Below are 15,937 nucleotides of genomic sequence, written 5' to 3'. Positions count from 1 at the left end.
AGTGAAGGGCCAAGGACATGACTCAGTGGGTAAAGGTGCTTGTCACAAAGCTCCGAGTTCCATCCCTGGGACCCACAGGGTGGAATTATAGAATGGATTCCTGTATGTGGTCCTCTGACCTCCACATGCACACACATACACACACTTGTGCACACTATCCGAGCGAAAAGTTCCTACTTCTAGCAACAGGCAACAGACAAATAGACGGCGCTAAGTCAGGAAGTATCACAAGCAACGTGTACTTGTTGATCTAAGCACTGGGAAGTGGAAAAAAACTGTTCTGTGCGATGACCCGAGTCGGGTCGCTAGGATTCATGTGTTGGAAGGAGATTGCTGACTCCCCCAAGGTGTCCTCTGACCTTCACCTACGTGATGTTGGCATGCACCCACCCCACATACTTACTTACAAACATATTCACATAAAGATGTTCATAAGGGCTGAAGAGATGGCTCAGTGGTTAAGAGCATTGGCTGCTCTTCCAGAGGTCACAACCATCTGTAATGAGGTCTGGAGTCCCCTTATGGCATGTGAGCATACATGAAGGCAGAATGTTGTATACAATAAATATTTATTATGTATACAATATTCTGTCTGTGTGTATGACTGCAGGCCAGAAGAGGAGGGCACCAGACCTCATTACAGATGGTTGTGAGCCACCAAGTGGTTGCTGGGAATTGAACTCAGGACCTTTGGAAGAGCAGGCAATGCTCTTAACCGCTGAGCCATCTCTCCAGCCCCATAAATAAATCTTTTTTAAAAAAATAAACATACACATAAAATAAATAAAAATGTAATAATAAAAAAGAAACCGTCACATATACTCTATTGTTTATTTTTCAAAGAATATTAGCTTAGGTTAACTTTAAATACGAACAAAAACTCTTTTATTAATTTGAAATTTTATTTTTTTATTATCATTTTATATGTGTGCGTTCATGTAGATCAGAGGACAGCTCTGTAAAGTCCGTTCTCTACTTTACAGGAACGAGGATCAAACTCTCATCATAATTTGGTAGAAAACGTATTTACTCGCTGAGCCTCTCATCCGCCCTTGCCGCTTAAGGAAAATGCTTCCCTAGTCAGAACACATTGCAGCGGTCGTGGTATACGAAAAACTACATTTCCCATGATCTCCCACACAGGAAGGAAGTGATTTTGGACGCCTCCCGTCATTGCTTATAGACCGGAAGCCGGGACCTTAGTCCTCTTTCCCATCTTGCAAGGTAGGAATGGCGCGCGTCTGTGCGAGAGCCGCTCTCAGGACCCCTATCCTGGTCCATCCGAAGGCAGGGGACATCCGAGGGCCACCACCCAGGGCCCGCTATGGTCGAGGTCACTCACCAGGTCTCTCGGGAGCGTCATTTCTGTCGGCGTGGGTTGGAAAAGTCCGAAGAGCGAGCGTAGCGCCCGAGACGGCCCCCGGGCCTTGCCGGCTGCCGTAGCCTGGGGAGTCTTAGAGGACCTATACGGTGGCGTGCGCCCTCTAAGCCGGTGTCGGGGTTCCAGAACTCTCCGCAGAGCTCGCCTCGGCCACGTTGGCTTTTGCGGCTGAAGCGAGAAAAGGCTTCCCCGGCTCCTCCGGAAGTCCGGAGAGTGCCGCTTGTTGCCTTTTGGTCGAGTTGGGAACGTAGTGGCACCGGGAGCCGAGGGCGGCCCCAGAGAGAGTGGTCTTAAAAGTTACAAGTAGGTGCATGGGTTTGGATTTATGGCATGCCCGTTTCCCTGGGCCTGTCATAGTGTCCCGTGCTAGAGCAACCTGCGGCCCCGAACCATTGCCTGGCCTCTGCCTGTAGGCTACTGGCACTGAAGTGGGTCGCACAGTAAGAAGGGAAAAAGAGAAAACAGGCTTGAAAGCAGCGGCTTCCTTGCTGTGTAGACTTGGGAGAATAAGTTTGCTAAGTTTTGAGCAAAACAAAAACCTTAATGTTCCCAGACATGGATGGGAGACCTGTTGCAAGCAGCATAGGGTTGGCTTTGGTATTGACTTGTTACAGACGGTTGATTATATGCCGTTATTTTTTCTTTACATAACAAGATGGCGGGTGAAAAAGGTGAGAAAGCTGATACAAAAGAGAAGAAACCTGCAGCCAAGAAGGCTGGCGGTGATGCCCCTGCCGCTGGTGCAGCCAAAAAGGGTGACCCTAAGGCTAAAAAGCTCAAGAAGGGGAAGCCCCATTGCAGCCGAAATCCAGTCCTTGTTAGAGGAATTGGCAGGTACTCCCGATCTGCTATGTATTCCAGAAAGGCCATGTACAAAAGGAAATACACAGCTGCAAAAACCAAGGTAAGAGGAGGGAAATGCCCTACAGTTACACCTTAACTAAGGTTGTCCTGTCTGCCACAGTCCTTGATGGGTTTGTCTTTGTAGGTTGAAAAGAAGAAGAAAAAGGAAAAGGTCCTTGCCACTGTCACAAAACCAGTTGGTGGTGACAAGAATGGTGGTACCCGGGTGGTTAAGCTTCGAAAAATGGTAAGATCTGGAGAAGGTAGGCAGTGAGTTTAAATTTGTATGATGTGGAGATGTTGATTTTTCTGGGCTCTTAAATACTGGGTTGTGTTGATTCCTCATGCCTGGGGTTGAGACTAGACTAAAAGCCGCTTGGTGTACTTAGGAATGAGTTGTTAGGCTGGGATGTAGCTCAGTGTGAGTATAGCACACCAAAAAGTTCTGGCTTTTCCATTGCCAGCACTGCAAAGTGGGGATTGTGTGAGTTAAATTTATCTAACTTGTACCAGTGACTACTTTTGTGCCATTTTTTTTTTGTCCTTTGTGGGTAAATGGGTGAAAGTTGTGTTTCTACTGCTGGGAGTCTGATGAGGTAGGAGTTAAAGTATGTCAAACATACTTTACCTTAATGAGACAACACACTGTGTCTTGAGAAGGGGTCTCAGCCTGGGCCCCCCACTCCTCATGTCCAGCTGACACATTTTGAAGAATCAAGTTAGAATTTGGAGCCAGGCTGTGGCCTCACGGGCCTTTAATCCGAGCCACCTGGAGGCAGAGGAATCTCAGAGTTCAAGGACAGCCAAGGCTGTCTTGGAAACCTTATCTTGCCGGGAGTGGTGTCTTTTGCCTTTAATCCCAGCACAAGGGAGGGGAGACTAGGCAGGTGAACTCTGAGTTCCAGGCCAACTTGGTCTACAAGAGCTAGTAGTTCCAGGACAGGCAGCAAAGCTACAGAGAAACCAAAAAAAGAAAAAGTTTCAGGGACTGGAGAACTGGCTCTGGTTAAAGTAAGCCAGGTGTAGTAGGGCACACCTTTATTCCCAGGATTTAGGAGGGGCAGAGGGGGGAGGGGCTGTCATCCTAGGATTAGGAGATTTCCTTTCCTGGTTGTTTCTGGGGTTTACCCAAAGGCTGTCTCAGTTCTTACCTGAACGGCTTTTTTAAGTGTGGTACTTGCACACTCTTTAGCCCAGGTATTATCCTACTGAAGATGTGCCTCGGAAGCTGCTGAGCCATGGCAAAAAGCCCTTCAGTCAGCATGTGAGACGCCTGCGTGCCAGCATCACTCCTGGGACTGTCCTCATCATCCTTACCGGGCGCCACAGGGGCAAGGTAAGCAGTGTCTCGTGGAGGCTGGATCATAATATTTTCCCATTAATATTTAAATATGCTGTGTTTGGTGTTGTGAATTATGTATGTGATTTGCTTGTTTAAGAGACTAGCTGCACTATGTGTATATAGAATTTAGAAATTGCCTTTTGGTGGTGGTTTGGGGTTTTTTGTTTTTTCTAAAAACTTTGACAAGACTTCCTGTAACCCATGATTCTCCTGCTTCTACATTCTGAGTGCCAGGTTATGTGTGTGCACTCCCATGCCTGCCTTTCGACGAGTGGTTCTCAACCTGTGTGTCTTGACCTCTTTGGGATCACTTTAAGACCATCTGATTATCAGATACAATTCATAACAGTAGCAAAATTACAGTAACAATAATTTTATGTTGGGTCAGAAGTCAGGATACAATTGCTAAATGTCATTTTCTGTTTGATATCCAGAGAGTGGTTTTCCTGAAGCAACTGGGCAGTGGTTTACTGCTTGTGACAGGTAAGAAAATCCTTAGTATATTTGTTTCTAACAGGATGTCATAGAACCCAGGATGGCCTTGTCCTAATTCTGCTTCCTAAGAGTTGAGATTTCCAGGTACCAATCACTGTTGTTTACTTGAGACATGCTTGCTCCAGAATCCAGCTGCAAACTTACAGTACTCCCCCTGCTTCAGGTTTCCTGCTGTGGAATTGAGACACACACACACTTATATTTTTGTGGCAGGAGGTACACATAGCCCATGTGAAGGTCAGAGACAACTAAGGCCTTCGTGTCTTGCTATCTCACCAGCTACAGTTTATTTTTCTACAGCAATCAGGCTTAATTAGAGCAAGAATATATTTGCCTGTCACAATGGCTTAGTGGGCAATAAATGTGTTTGCTTAAGAGCTTGAGTTTGATTCCTGGACCTACATAATATAAGGAGAAAGGGGATCTGTGCAAGTTCTACTGTAGTATAGCACATACAAATGCACTCTATGCAGAGTGTGCCGAGTAGAGCAGCAGTAATATGACACTTAGATTTTAAGTGCTGCAAGTTTTGATAGCAAGGTAACATTTTCCCCATGATATTCTGTAGCCTTGCACACTTGCATGAGGAGTTTGTAGACAGATAGAAAATGAATGGTTGCTGGGTGGGATGGAGCAGAGGCAGGCAGAAGGGAGTCAGTCAGTGGTTCCCCACAAGGGTACTCCATGATTTCAGCCAATCTGTGTAAAAGATGACTCTTTTTACCTGGTCCCTTGGAAAGCCAGGGTGAGAAAAAGGCCCTGGATAGACAGATTTTGGAGCAGGTAACGCTTACAAATTAGGAAGTTGTGGGCCCTCTGTATGTGCTGAGAATTTAAGGGTCTTTAGCAAGAGTGGCATTACATTTAACCATTGAATCATCTCAGGTCTCTGCTCCCAGACCCCAGTTAACTTTTTGTTGTTGTTTGACACAGGGTCTCACTATGTAGACCAGTCTAGCCTTAAACTCAAGAGATCTGTCTTCCTTTGTCCTGAAGTTAAAGACATGTGTCACCAAGCTAAATCTTGATTATTGAGTGTTAATTTTTTTGTTGTTGTTTTTGTTTTTCGAGACAGGGTTTCTCTTTGGTTTTGGAACCTGTCCTGGAACTAGCTCTTGTAGACCAGGCTGGTCTCGAACTCACAGAGGTCCACCTGCCTCTGCCTCCCGAGTGCTGGGATTAAAGGCGTGCGCCACCATCGCCCAGCTGAGTATTAATTTTTATTTTTCAAACTTTGATTTAAAAATTTTCCCCAGGACCTCTTGCCCTCAACAGAGTTCCTTTGAGAAGAACACATCAGAAGTTTGTCATCGCCACCTCTACGAAAGTTGATATCAGCACAGTTAAAATCCCCAAACACCTGACTGATGCTTACTTCAAGAAAAAGCAGCTGCGTAAGCCCAGGCATCAGGAGGGCGAGATCTTTGACACGGAGAAGGAGGTGAGGAAGTAACATTCTGACTTGAGATTGTTGTAGATGTTAGATGTGACCTCAGTTCTCCTTAGTCAACTCTCGGAGTAGATAAGCCCCTGGGGGAGGGTATGATTTGCTTTATCAGTTCTTGACAAGTAGGTCTTTTTCTAGGGGAGTGATGGTTTTAAATGTTTCCTTTTCTCTGTTTAGAAATATGAGATTACAGAGCAGCGCAAGGCTGATCAGAAAGCGGTGGACTCGCAGATTCTGCCAAAGATCAAAGCTGTTCCTCAGCTGCAGGGCTACCTGCGCTCTCAGTTCTGTCTGACCAACGGGATGTATCCTCACAAACTGGTTTTCTAAATTGCTGACAACCTAATTAAACAACGTTATGTGTCTCTTTGTGTCTCTTTTTGTGTTCGAATGTTGAATGAGTGCTTTGGGGGTTTTCCAGTGTCTTCCTCTGGCCCTTGCTGCTTGTTCTGAAACCCATATGCTAGGATGGTCATCCAGAGAGTTTCAGGATCCTGCTGTCTCTGCACCACTCCCCCAGCTGTTGTTGGATTTGGGGCACACACACACACAGCCAGGGCTAGCTTTAACCGTAGGTATAGTTTTGCTTCCTACCAAGTAGGATTGCCCGAGAGTGGTTTGTGCTTTGGACCTCTCATAGATTTGGCTCATTTGGTGGGAAATAAATTAGGGTTTCTCAGTGTAACAGCCCTGGCTGTCCTGGAACTCAGTAATAAACCTCACTGACCTCAAGCTCACTCGTGAGTGCTGGAATTAACAGGTGTCCACCACTACTGCCCTGCTCTCTGTTGCCTTTTCTTGCATGTTCAACAGATGAATAGTGGAGTGAGGAGACTAGAGAGATGGCTCAGTGGTTAAGAGTATTTCCTGCTCTTCCAAAAGCCCTGAGTTCAATTCCCAGCAACCACATGGTGGCTCACAGCCATCTGTAATGGTGTCTGGTGCCCTTTCTGGCCTGCGGACATATACACAGAATATTGTATGCATAATACTTTAAAAAATAGTGGAATGAGACGGGCTATGGTGGCACACGGTATTCCAGAGAGACAGGTGCATCTAAGATAAGTAGGGCTAGACAGAAACGGGTCTCAAACCATAAACACAAAAAGAATTGTCCTGCTGTGAGGACATCAAAGCTCAATTATGTGGAAGAGAAAAATGGTTAGAAACCATTTCTGCTCATCTTCCAATAACTGAAGTTGTGGATGGACAGCTTAATCCCTTAAGAATGGTGTAAACCATCTATCAACTCATTCCTGGCAATATGACCCCAGCCCACTGCGAAAGTGTGGGTGCGTGTACCATGTGTATACCTGGTGCCCAGAGGTCAAAAGGCCATTGGATTTCCCTGACAAGACAATTGATAGATTCCTTAACTGGAGCATCTATCCAGCTGCCTGTCAAAGTTAAATTGTCTTGTGAATAGTTCTGTATTAGTGAGGTCTTTGTTATTTTGCTGGGTTAATGGGATTGTAACTAGTTGGGACCTAGATTATATTAGGTAATATGCCGGTTTTTGTGCCCAACAAGTACCAGAGTGTTCGTTTTTTCCTTTTGGTTTTTTGAGTTAGGGCTTCTCTGTTAAACAGCTTTGGTTGTCCTGGAACTCAGATGTGCCTTCCTCTGCCTTCTAATGCTGTGATTAAAAGTTTGATCACTGGCCGGGCGGTGGTGGCGCACGCCTTTAATCCCAGCACTCGGGAGGCAGAGGCAGGCGGATCTCTGTGAGTTCGAGACCAGCCTGGTCTACAAGAGCTAGTTCCAGGACAGGCTCCAAAACCACAGAGAAACCCTGTCTCGAAAAACCAAAAAAAAAAAAAGTTTGATCACTGGGCTGGAGAGATGGCTCAGAGATTAAGAGCATTGCCTGTTCTTGCAAAGGTCCTGAGTTCAATTCCCAGCAACCACATGGTTGCTCACAACCATCTGTAATGGGGTCTGGTACCCTCTTCTGGCCATCAGGCATACAGATAGAATATTGTATACATAATAAATAAATTAAAAAAGTTTCATCACTGCCTGACAACTTTGTTTTTCAAAATTGAAAGGTAATTATTGAATTCATGTGGGCACCTGTGTGCCAGAATATGGTTGTAGAGGTCAGAGGACACTGAATATGAATATAAGTCAACAAGTACTTTAACCAACCCCTTTAGTGGTGACCCTTCTATATATTGTATATTGGCTTGACTTTTTTGGTCTTTTTTTTTTTAATATGTGTCATGTGTGTTCCTGGTGCCTATGGAGGATAGAAGACATATCCCTGAAATTTAAGTTATTGCTGGGAATAAACCTGAGTCCTTTGGAAGAGCAGCCAATGCTCTTAACTGTTGAGTTGTTTTGGCTTTCTTTGATTTTTTTTGTTTTGTTTTTTCAAGACAAAGTTTCTTTGTGTAGCAGCCCTAGTTGTCCTGGAACTAGCTATTTAGACCAGGCTGGTCTGGAACTCAAAGATCTGCCTGCTTCTGCCTCCGAACTACTGGTATTAAAGGTGAGCGCTTTGTCTGTCTTCCTGCTTGCACACAGGTGGATTCCCCTTTTCCCATGTACCCCATCAAGAGTTAGGCCAGGGGGGGCTGGAGAGATGACTCAGAGGTTAAGAGCATTGCCTGCTCTTGCAAAGGTTCTGAGTTCAATTCCCGGCAACCACATGGTGGCTCACAACCATCTGTAATGAGGTCTGTTGCCCTCTTCTGGCCTGCAGACATACAGAATATTATATACATAATAAATAAATATTAAAGAAAAAAGTTAGGCCAGGTCTATATTGATCAAAGTTATGATTCCACTTCCCAGGAGCAAGAAAGCGGTTTAAGTCAATGTAAGACCCACTGTACCTGATACTTGTTACCCTCTTAAAAGTTTAATTTGTCTTGGCACAGATGTGGTTACTTGTGTGAGCATAAAAAAGGCTTTATTTTTACTGGAGATTGACCTCTCAGGAACATGTACAAATCTCTTTGCAGCATAAGATGCTCAAAAAGGAAGAAAATATGAGATGTGTAAGCTGCTGCTTCAGTATTGAGAACGCTTTTCTCTGCACACATGAGTTCAAATCCTCAGCACCTACATAAACTATATATGGCTTCAGGTGTCTGCAGCTTCAGGGTTAGGGGTCAGGGACAAGAGGATCATTGGCCAGCTAGCCTAGGCAAAACAGCAAGCTTCCAGTGTGTTCATACTTCAGCAATACATACAGACTTACACCCATGTATACATAAAAGCAAATATACACATATAGACATGCATATGTGTGTATACTCAGATAAACATGTATATGCAAAGACTTAACAGGCACATGCACACAGAAACACATGCAGTAAGTAAGGAAACTAATAACCAGATTGCAGCAAACCTAATCTATTGTAGACCTTTGCTTAGGTCCTGATTTCAGATAAAATATTCACCACTTTTTGGTGGATATAAAATCAGAAAAAACTAACCCAGGATAGTCACATATTATTATTTTTAATATTTATTTGTTATGTATACAATATTCTGTCTACATGTATGCCTGCAGGCCAGAAGAGGGCACCAGACCTCATTACAGAAGGTTGTGAGGCACCATGTGGTAGCTGGGAATTGAACTCAGGACCTCTGGGTAGAGCAGGCAATGCTCTTAACCGCTGAGCCATCTCTCCAGCCCCCAATAGTAACATTAAAAAAAAAAAGTCTTCTATATAGCTTTAAAAACCATGTATGGTGGTGCACGCCTTTAATCCCAGCACTCGGGAGGCAGAGGCACGTGGATCTCTGTGAGTTCGAGACCAGCCTGGTCTACAAGAGCTAGTTCCAGGACAGGCTCCAGAACCACAGAGAAACCCTGTCTCAAAAAACCAAAAAAAAAAAAAAAACAAAAAAAAAAAAAAAAAAAACATGTATGGGGTGAGTTATAGAACTTTTAGCTAGCTCAACATGATTGGTTGTTGATGTGAAATTTCTAAAATGTCTAAAATTGATGTGATGTAGAACTTTGAAAGTGAAAAAAAAACCTGAGGAAAAAATTTTAAAGCCATTGATGAATTGTTTTAAAGTAAACTTTTTAACTGACCATTTATGTCTTTTGTTAATATGTGGGATGAAAAGTCCCCTCCTTAATCCCTGTCCCAGCTGTCAATGAGGGGTTAGATGGGGTAAGAACAGGGTCATAACCTAGGACTCCTCAAGCAGGGAGCCCAGACCTTGGCTCTATTATACTGTTTCAGGGCCTCACTGAACTTCTCACAGAGGGATAGAAAGGTCAAACAGTCCAGGTATTGCTTGATCTCAGAGGAGCAGGGTCCCCACCTGCTAGGCATGCATGGCAAGACACTTGAGAGCCTGCTGGACCACAGGCTGGGAAAGGAGCAATTACTATGTGCCCTGTAGCTGAGCCCACCACTATGCCTGTGGCTGTGGATGCCACCTGAGCCATAAGCAATGGGAGCTGGGGTTGACATCAAGGATGGTGAGTATGCAGGAGGGTGGGTAGAGTATCTCAGTGGTCAGCAACTGCTTTTTGACTTCTCCCAAACATAGTAGCCATTGTGGGACCTTGAGAAACAGATTAAGAAGAGATGAACAACCAGGTAGTGCCTGGAGGCAGAGGCAGGCAGATCTCTTGAGTTTTAGGCCAGCCTGGTCGACAGAGTGAAATCCAGGACATCAGGATAGCTAGGGCTACACAGAAAAATCCTATCTTGAAAAGCAGAGCCGGGCAGTGGTGGCGCAATCCTTTAATCCCAGCACTCGGGAGGCAGAGGCAGGCGGATCTCTGTGAGTTCGAGGCCAGCCTGGTCTACAAAGGGAGTTCCAGGACAGGCTACAAAGTTACAAAGCTACAGAGAAACCCTGTCTCGAAAAAAAAAAACAAAAAAACAAAAACAGAATGACCAGACCCTCAGTAACATTTTTAATGTTTGAATAAATGGGGAAGTGGAGAATTGAGAATTTTCTTAGTTTTCTATTGCTGTGAAGAGACACCATGACCAAGGCAGCTTATAGAAGAGTTTTATTGGGGTTCATGGTTTCAGGTAAGTCGGTGAACATTGTGGCAGGGAGCATGGCAGCAGACAGGCAAGGATAGTGCTGAAGCCATAGCTAAGAGCTTACATCTGATCCACAACCACAAGGCAGAGAGAGCACTGACTGGGCCTGGTATGGGCTTCTGAAAACCTCAAAGCCAATCCCTAGTGACACAACCCCTCTAACAAGGCCACATTTCAAAATCCTTCCCAAGCAATTCCAGCAAACAGGAACCAAGTATTCAAATATATGCACCTAGGGTTTTATTCTCATTCAAACTACCCCAAGAATTATGTTTCTAATCTAGCAGAGACTCAGCCAGAGCTTGGGTAAGACACAAATGAAGTTAAAGAGGCTGTGAACCACAGGGAACTATGGGAAATGATACTATAGCTAAGTCAGAATATGACCCTGGGGATTTTGGGAAGTAGGCAGGTTTACTACAGATTTAAAGGTAGACTAGCAATGCTATATTTTTAAATGATCACTGTGTGTAGAGTTTAGTTAGGAGATAGACTGGGGAAGCGAGGAAACTAAGGTAGATAACAGCATTCTTTTTTTTTTTTTTTTAGATTATTTCATGTGCATTTGTGTTTAGCCTGTATATATAATCTGTGTGAAGGTAGTGGATCTCCTGAAACTGAAGTTAACAGGCAGGAGTGAGCTGCAATGTGGGTGCTGGGAATGGAACCCAGATGCTCTGGAAGAGCAGTCAGTCCCCTTAACCTGAGTCATCTCTCTAGTCTCAGATGGTCATTCTTGACTGCAGTCCAGATATGAACTGAACATGAAAGAACTGGTGTAGACAGAGACTTCTCATTCATTTTCCATCTGCCCAGACCCAAATAAAAACACAGAAACTGGATGTGAGGGCGATCTGGCTGCGACATCTGTCACCCCATTGATCGCCAGGGTTGATTCGGCTGATCTGGCTGGCTAGGCGGGTGTCCCCTTCCTCCCTCACCGCTCCATGTGCGTCCCTCCCGAAGCTGCGCGCTCGGTCGAAGAGGACGACCTTCCCCGAATAGAGGAGGACCGGTCTTCGGTCAAGGGTATACGAGTAGCTGCGCTCCCCTGCTAGAACCTCCAAACAAGCTCTCAAGGTCCATTTGTAGGAGAACGTAGGGTAGTCAAGCTTCCAAGACTCCAGACACATCCAAATGAGGCGCTGCATGTGGCAGTCTGCTTTTCTTTAAAAAAAAAAAAAACACAGAAACTGGGGGCTGGAGAGATGGCTCAGTGGTTAAGAGCATTGCCTGCTCTTCCAAAGGTCCTGAGTTCAATTCCTGGCAACCACATGGTGGCTCACAACCATCTGGAATGAGGTCTGGCGCCCTCTTCTGGCCTGCAGACATACACACAGACAGAATATTGTATACATAATAATTAAATAAATATTTTTAAAAAAACACAGAAACTATATTAATTACAACACTATTTAGCCAATAGCTTATGCATATTTCTAGCTAACTATTATATGTTAAGTTAAACCATTTCTATTAATCTATGAATCACCATGAGATTGTGGCCTACTGGTAAGGTTCTGGCTGGCAGCTGGTGTTTTTCTCTTTTGGTAGCTTCACGGCATCTCCCTGACTCCACCTACTTTCTCTCTATATCTCTGTTCGGATTTGCCACCTGGTTTTACTCTACTAAGCCATTGGCCAAAAAAAATTCTTTAATAACCAATGGTAATAAAACATATTCATAGCAGACAGAGGAGAATCTCACATCATCTTCCCATTTCTGCCTAAATCAAAAGGAAGGTTTTAACTTTAATGTAATAAAATTACATTTAACAAAACAGATATCAAGCAAGAATTATAGTTACAATATTGATATCTACTTTATCTTTTATCATAAATAAGGAAAACTATAACTATTTTTCAACTCCATCAAAGACCCTAGAAGTATATAATATTACCTAACTTAACAGGAATTGCATCGTAAGCAACTTCCAAAGATTTAGAATTGACAGTGACATTTTGCTGCCTGAACAACCACACAAAGTACTTCTGTAACATTGGGGTATCCATCAAAAAAAATTGCATTACAATGCTGGGTGGTGGTGGCGCACGCCTTTAATCCCAGCACTTGGGAGGCAGAGACAGGTGGATCTCTGTGAGTTCGAGACCAGCCTGGGCTACAAGAGCTAGTTCCAGGACAGGAACCAAAAACTACGGAGAAACCCTGTCTCGAAACTTAAAAAAAAAAATAACATTGGGGTATCCATCTTCAGCCTATAGTCTCATAGTATCCAGCACACTTCTTCATGAAGCAGGAACCCGAAGGAATGTCTCATCTTTAGGCAAGTTCAGCAGTCACTTTTCTGTAGGTCCTGCATGTCTAGTTCATACAGCATGCCATCAAGCAGTTCAGGCAAAAGCAGTTTCTTGCCTAACAAACTCCAAAAGGAGCCTCTTCGATGCCCATCATCCTCTTGAAGTAGATTGGTGCTGCCAGGAACAGATGAGTTTCATTGTCATGAAAAGTCCTAAGTTCTTAAAACATTTTAAATGCCATATTCTGTTAGTCTTTGATAGGTTTGAGGAATACCTATCCATCTGAAATATATCTCTGTCCATCTAGAAAACCTAACATGACTACAAGCTTAACTATTATAGATGATTATCTATTAACCTGTATTTCTTAATTATAAATTACACCTTTAAATGAGCTGTACAAACACAATACCTTAATCAAGAGCAGAAATAAACACATGACAAAATTGACCTTAAATTTATATCACTAAACCAAGATCCATATCAAGGCAAAGTGTTCATCTCTATAGCATATCCCACTTTAAATGTAAACAAACATTTATAAACAATCATTTAGGGAATTTGGGTGTTGTTCTCTGTTGTGATGTGGGATTCCCCTCTGTATGCTGTGAATACCATTGATTAATAAAGAAACTGCCTTGGCCTGTTGATAGGGCAGAATTTAGGTAGGCAGGGAAAACTAAACTGAATGCTGGGAGAAAGGAGGCAGAGTCAGGGAGAAGACATGTCGCCCCATCAGAGGTAGATGCTGGAACTTTTCCTGGTAAACCACAGCCTCATGGTGATACACAGATTAATAGAGATGGGTTAAAACAATATGTAAGAGAAGCTAGAGCTAATGGGTCAAACAGTGATTTAATTAATATAGTTTCTGTGTAGTTATTTCAGGACTAAGCAGCCTGGAACTAACTAGCAGCCTTCCTTCAACACTGTTTGGGACTGTGGACCCCCCCGACCCTGAATTTCATGTGACTCCCTGCCCGCTGGAGTAAACAACTTGTTTTCCTATGCTTGCAGCTGCTCTGAGCAAACAACTTTTTTTTCTTTTTTTTTATTTTCTTTTTTTTTATTGAGAAAAGGAAAAAAAAAGTTTCCCCCTCCTCCCAGCCTCCTATTTCCCTCCCCCTCCTCCCACCCTTCTCCCCCTTCCCCCACTCCTCTCCCCCTCCCTCTCCAGTCCAAAGAGCAGTCAGGGTTCCCTGCCCTGTGGAAAGTCCAAGGTCCTCCCCCCTCCGTCCATGTCTAGGAAGGTGAACATCCAAACTGGCTAGGCTCCCACAAAGCCAGAACATGAAGTAGGATCAAAACCCCGTGCCATGCCGGGCGATGGTGGCACACGCCTTTAATCCCAGCACTCGGGAGGCAGAGGCAGGCGGATCTCTGTGAGTTCGAGACCAGCCTGGTCTACAGAGCTAGTTCCAGGACAGGCTCCAAAGCCACAGAGAAACCCTGTCTCGAAAAACCAAAAAAACAAAAAAAACAAAAAAAAACAAAAAAAAAACAAAAAAAAAACAAAAAAACAAACAAACAAACAAAAAAAAACCCGTGCCATTGTCCTTGGCTTCTCATCATCCCTCATTGCTCTCCATGTTCAGAGAGTCCCCATGCTTTTTCAGTCACAGTCCAGCTGGCCTTGGTGAGCTCCCAATAGATCAGCCCCACTGTCTCAGTGGGTGGGTGCACCCCTCGTGGTCCTGACTTCCTTGCTCATCTTCTTCCTCCTTCTGCTCCTCATTGGGACCTTGGGAGCTCAGTCCAGTGCTCCAGTGTGGGTCTCTGTCTCTATCTCCATCCATCACCAGATGAAGGTTCTATGGTGATATGCAAGATTTTCGTCAGTATTGCTATAGGATAGGGTCGTTTCAGGTTCCCTATCCTCATCTGCCCAAGAAACTAACTGGGGACATCGCCTTGGGCTCCTGGGAGCCACTCTAGGTTCAAGCCTCTTGCCAGCCCTAAGGTGGCTCCCTTAACTAAGAATTGTGCTTCCGTGCTCCCCTATCCAGCCTTCCTTTATCCCAATCATCCTGTTTCCCCAAGTTACCCCCATCCTCCCCTTCTCACTTTTCTCTCCCCATCTCCCCTTACCCCCAACCCACCCCACCCCCAAGATCCCACTTTCCTCCCCGGCAATTTTGTCTACTTCCCATAGGCAAGAGGATAACTATATGTTATCCTCTTACACATTTCTATTAATCTGTGAATCACCATGAGGTTGTGGCCTACCTACCGGGTAAGGTTCTGGCTGGCAGCTCGTGTTTTTCTCCTTTGGCGGGCTACATGGCTTCTCCTTCGGCTACTACATGGCATCTCCCTAACTCCACCTACTTTCTCTCTATATATCTCTGTTCAGATTTCCCTCCTGGTTTTACTCAACTAAGCCATTGACTGAAACAGCTTCTTCTTCTTCTTCTTCTTTTTTTTTTTTCTGGTTTTTCGAGACAGGGTTTCTCTGTAGCTTTGGAGCCTGTCCTGGAACTAGCTCTTGTAGACCAGGCTGGTCTCGAACTCACAGAGATCCACCTGCCTCTGCCTCCCAAGTGCGCCACCACTGCCTGGCTGAAACAGCTTCTTTAATAACCAGTGGTAATAAAACATATTCATAACATACAGAGGGGAATCCCACATCAGACTGGTTTTGGACCAGGACATCCCAAGATCAAGTTCTCACCACAAGGGAAATTTATATGCCCCAGAAGGACAAACAAAAGGGAACAAGAGACAAACAAAGACAGGAGTTAGAGGACTAGGGAGAGGGAAGGGAACAACCCAGGTGAGGTGGGGGCAAAGGACTGCCTCTGGATAGAGAGGAGACAGATGTGGCCCATAGACAAGAGGCAGTTTATAAAGGCAAAAGGGGAAATCTTGTGTTAGGGATGAGATGTTTAATTTTAATTGGGCATGTTAATTAGGTGAGTCAAAAGGGGTTTTGATTGCTGGACTTCAATACTATAATAGCTGGACCTCGGTAGTCAGTCTCAGGAGGAGGAAGTGGCCAAATAATGAATAGCCCTTGGTAGCTAGTTTTAGGAATGTAATCTAACAGTTTTTAGCAAGGCAGAGGGAATGGGGGAGAAAGACAAGGTCTACTGGAACCATGTTTACCATGCTTGGGCTGGCTAGAGTCCCTTCAGAACATGTTT

The 15,937-nt window shown here is 44.4% G+C and overlaps 1 protein-coding gene and 1 non-coding gene across 3 annotated transcripts; both read left to right on the top strand.

The window, feature by feature from the left end:
* The first annotated feature begins 1,205 nt into the window (after positions 1-1,205).
* Positions 1,206-5,875, top strand: Rpl6 (ribosomal protein L6). Of its 2 annotated transcripts, none has more exons than XM_075980781.1 (7): positions 1,206-1,224; positions 2,037-2,285; positions 2,370-2,471; positions 3,417-3,560; positions 4,001-4,049; positions 5,318-5,502; positions 5,686-5,875. In XM_075980781.1, the coding sequence occupies exons 2-7, from the start codon at positions 2,037-2,039 to the stop codon at positions 5,836-5,838; spliced, it is 882 nt and encodes a 293-aa protein (XP_075836896.1). In that variant the 5' UTR covers positions 1,206-1,224; the 3' UTR covers positions 5,839-5,875. The 2 variants fall into 2 exon arrangements, with proteins under 2 accessions (XP_075836896.1, XP_075836887.1); XM_075980772.1 differs by lacking the exon at positions 1,206-1,224 and adding an exon at positions 1,310-1,345.
* On the top strand, positions 1,691-1,824 carry LOC142842830 (small nucleolar RNA SNORA42/SNORA80 family). The gene has a single exon (XR_012909491.1). It is a non-coding gene; the product is annotated as a small nucleolar RNA SNORA42/SNORA80 family (small nucleolar RNA).
* Positions 5,876-15,937: the final 10,062 nt, after the last annotated feature.

The sequence above is a fragment of the Microtus pennsylvanicus genome, chromosome 1, assembly GCF_037038515.1.
Source record: "Microtus pennsylvanicus isolate mMicPen1 chromosome 1, mMicPen1.hap1, whole genome shotgun sequence".
Lineage (NCBI taxonomy): Eukaryota > Metazoa > Chordata > Mammalia > Rodentia > Cricetidae > Microtus > Microtus pennsylvanicus.
The sequence above is the reverse complement of the archived record's forward strand: the minus strand, read 5'-3'. Positions and strand labels throughout refer to the sequence as shown.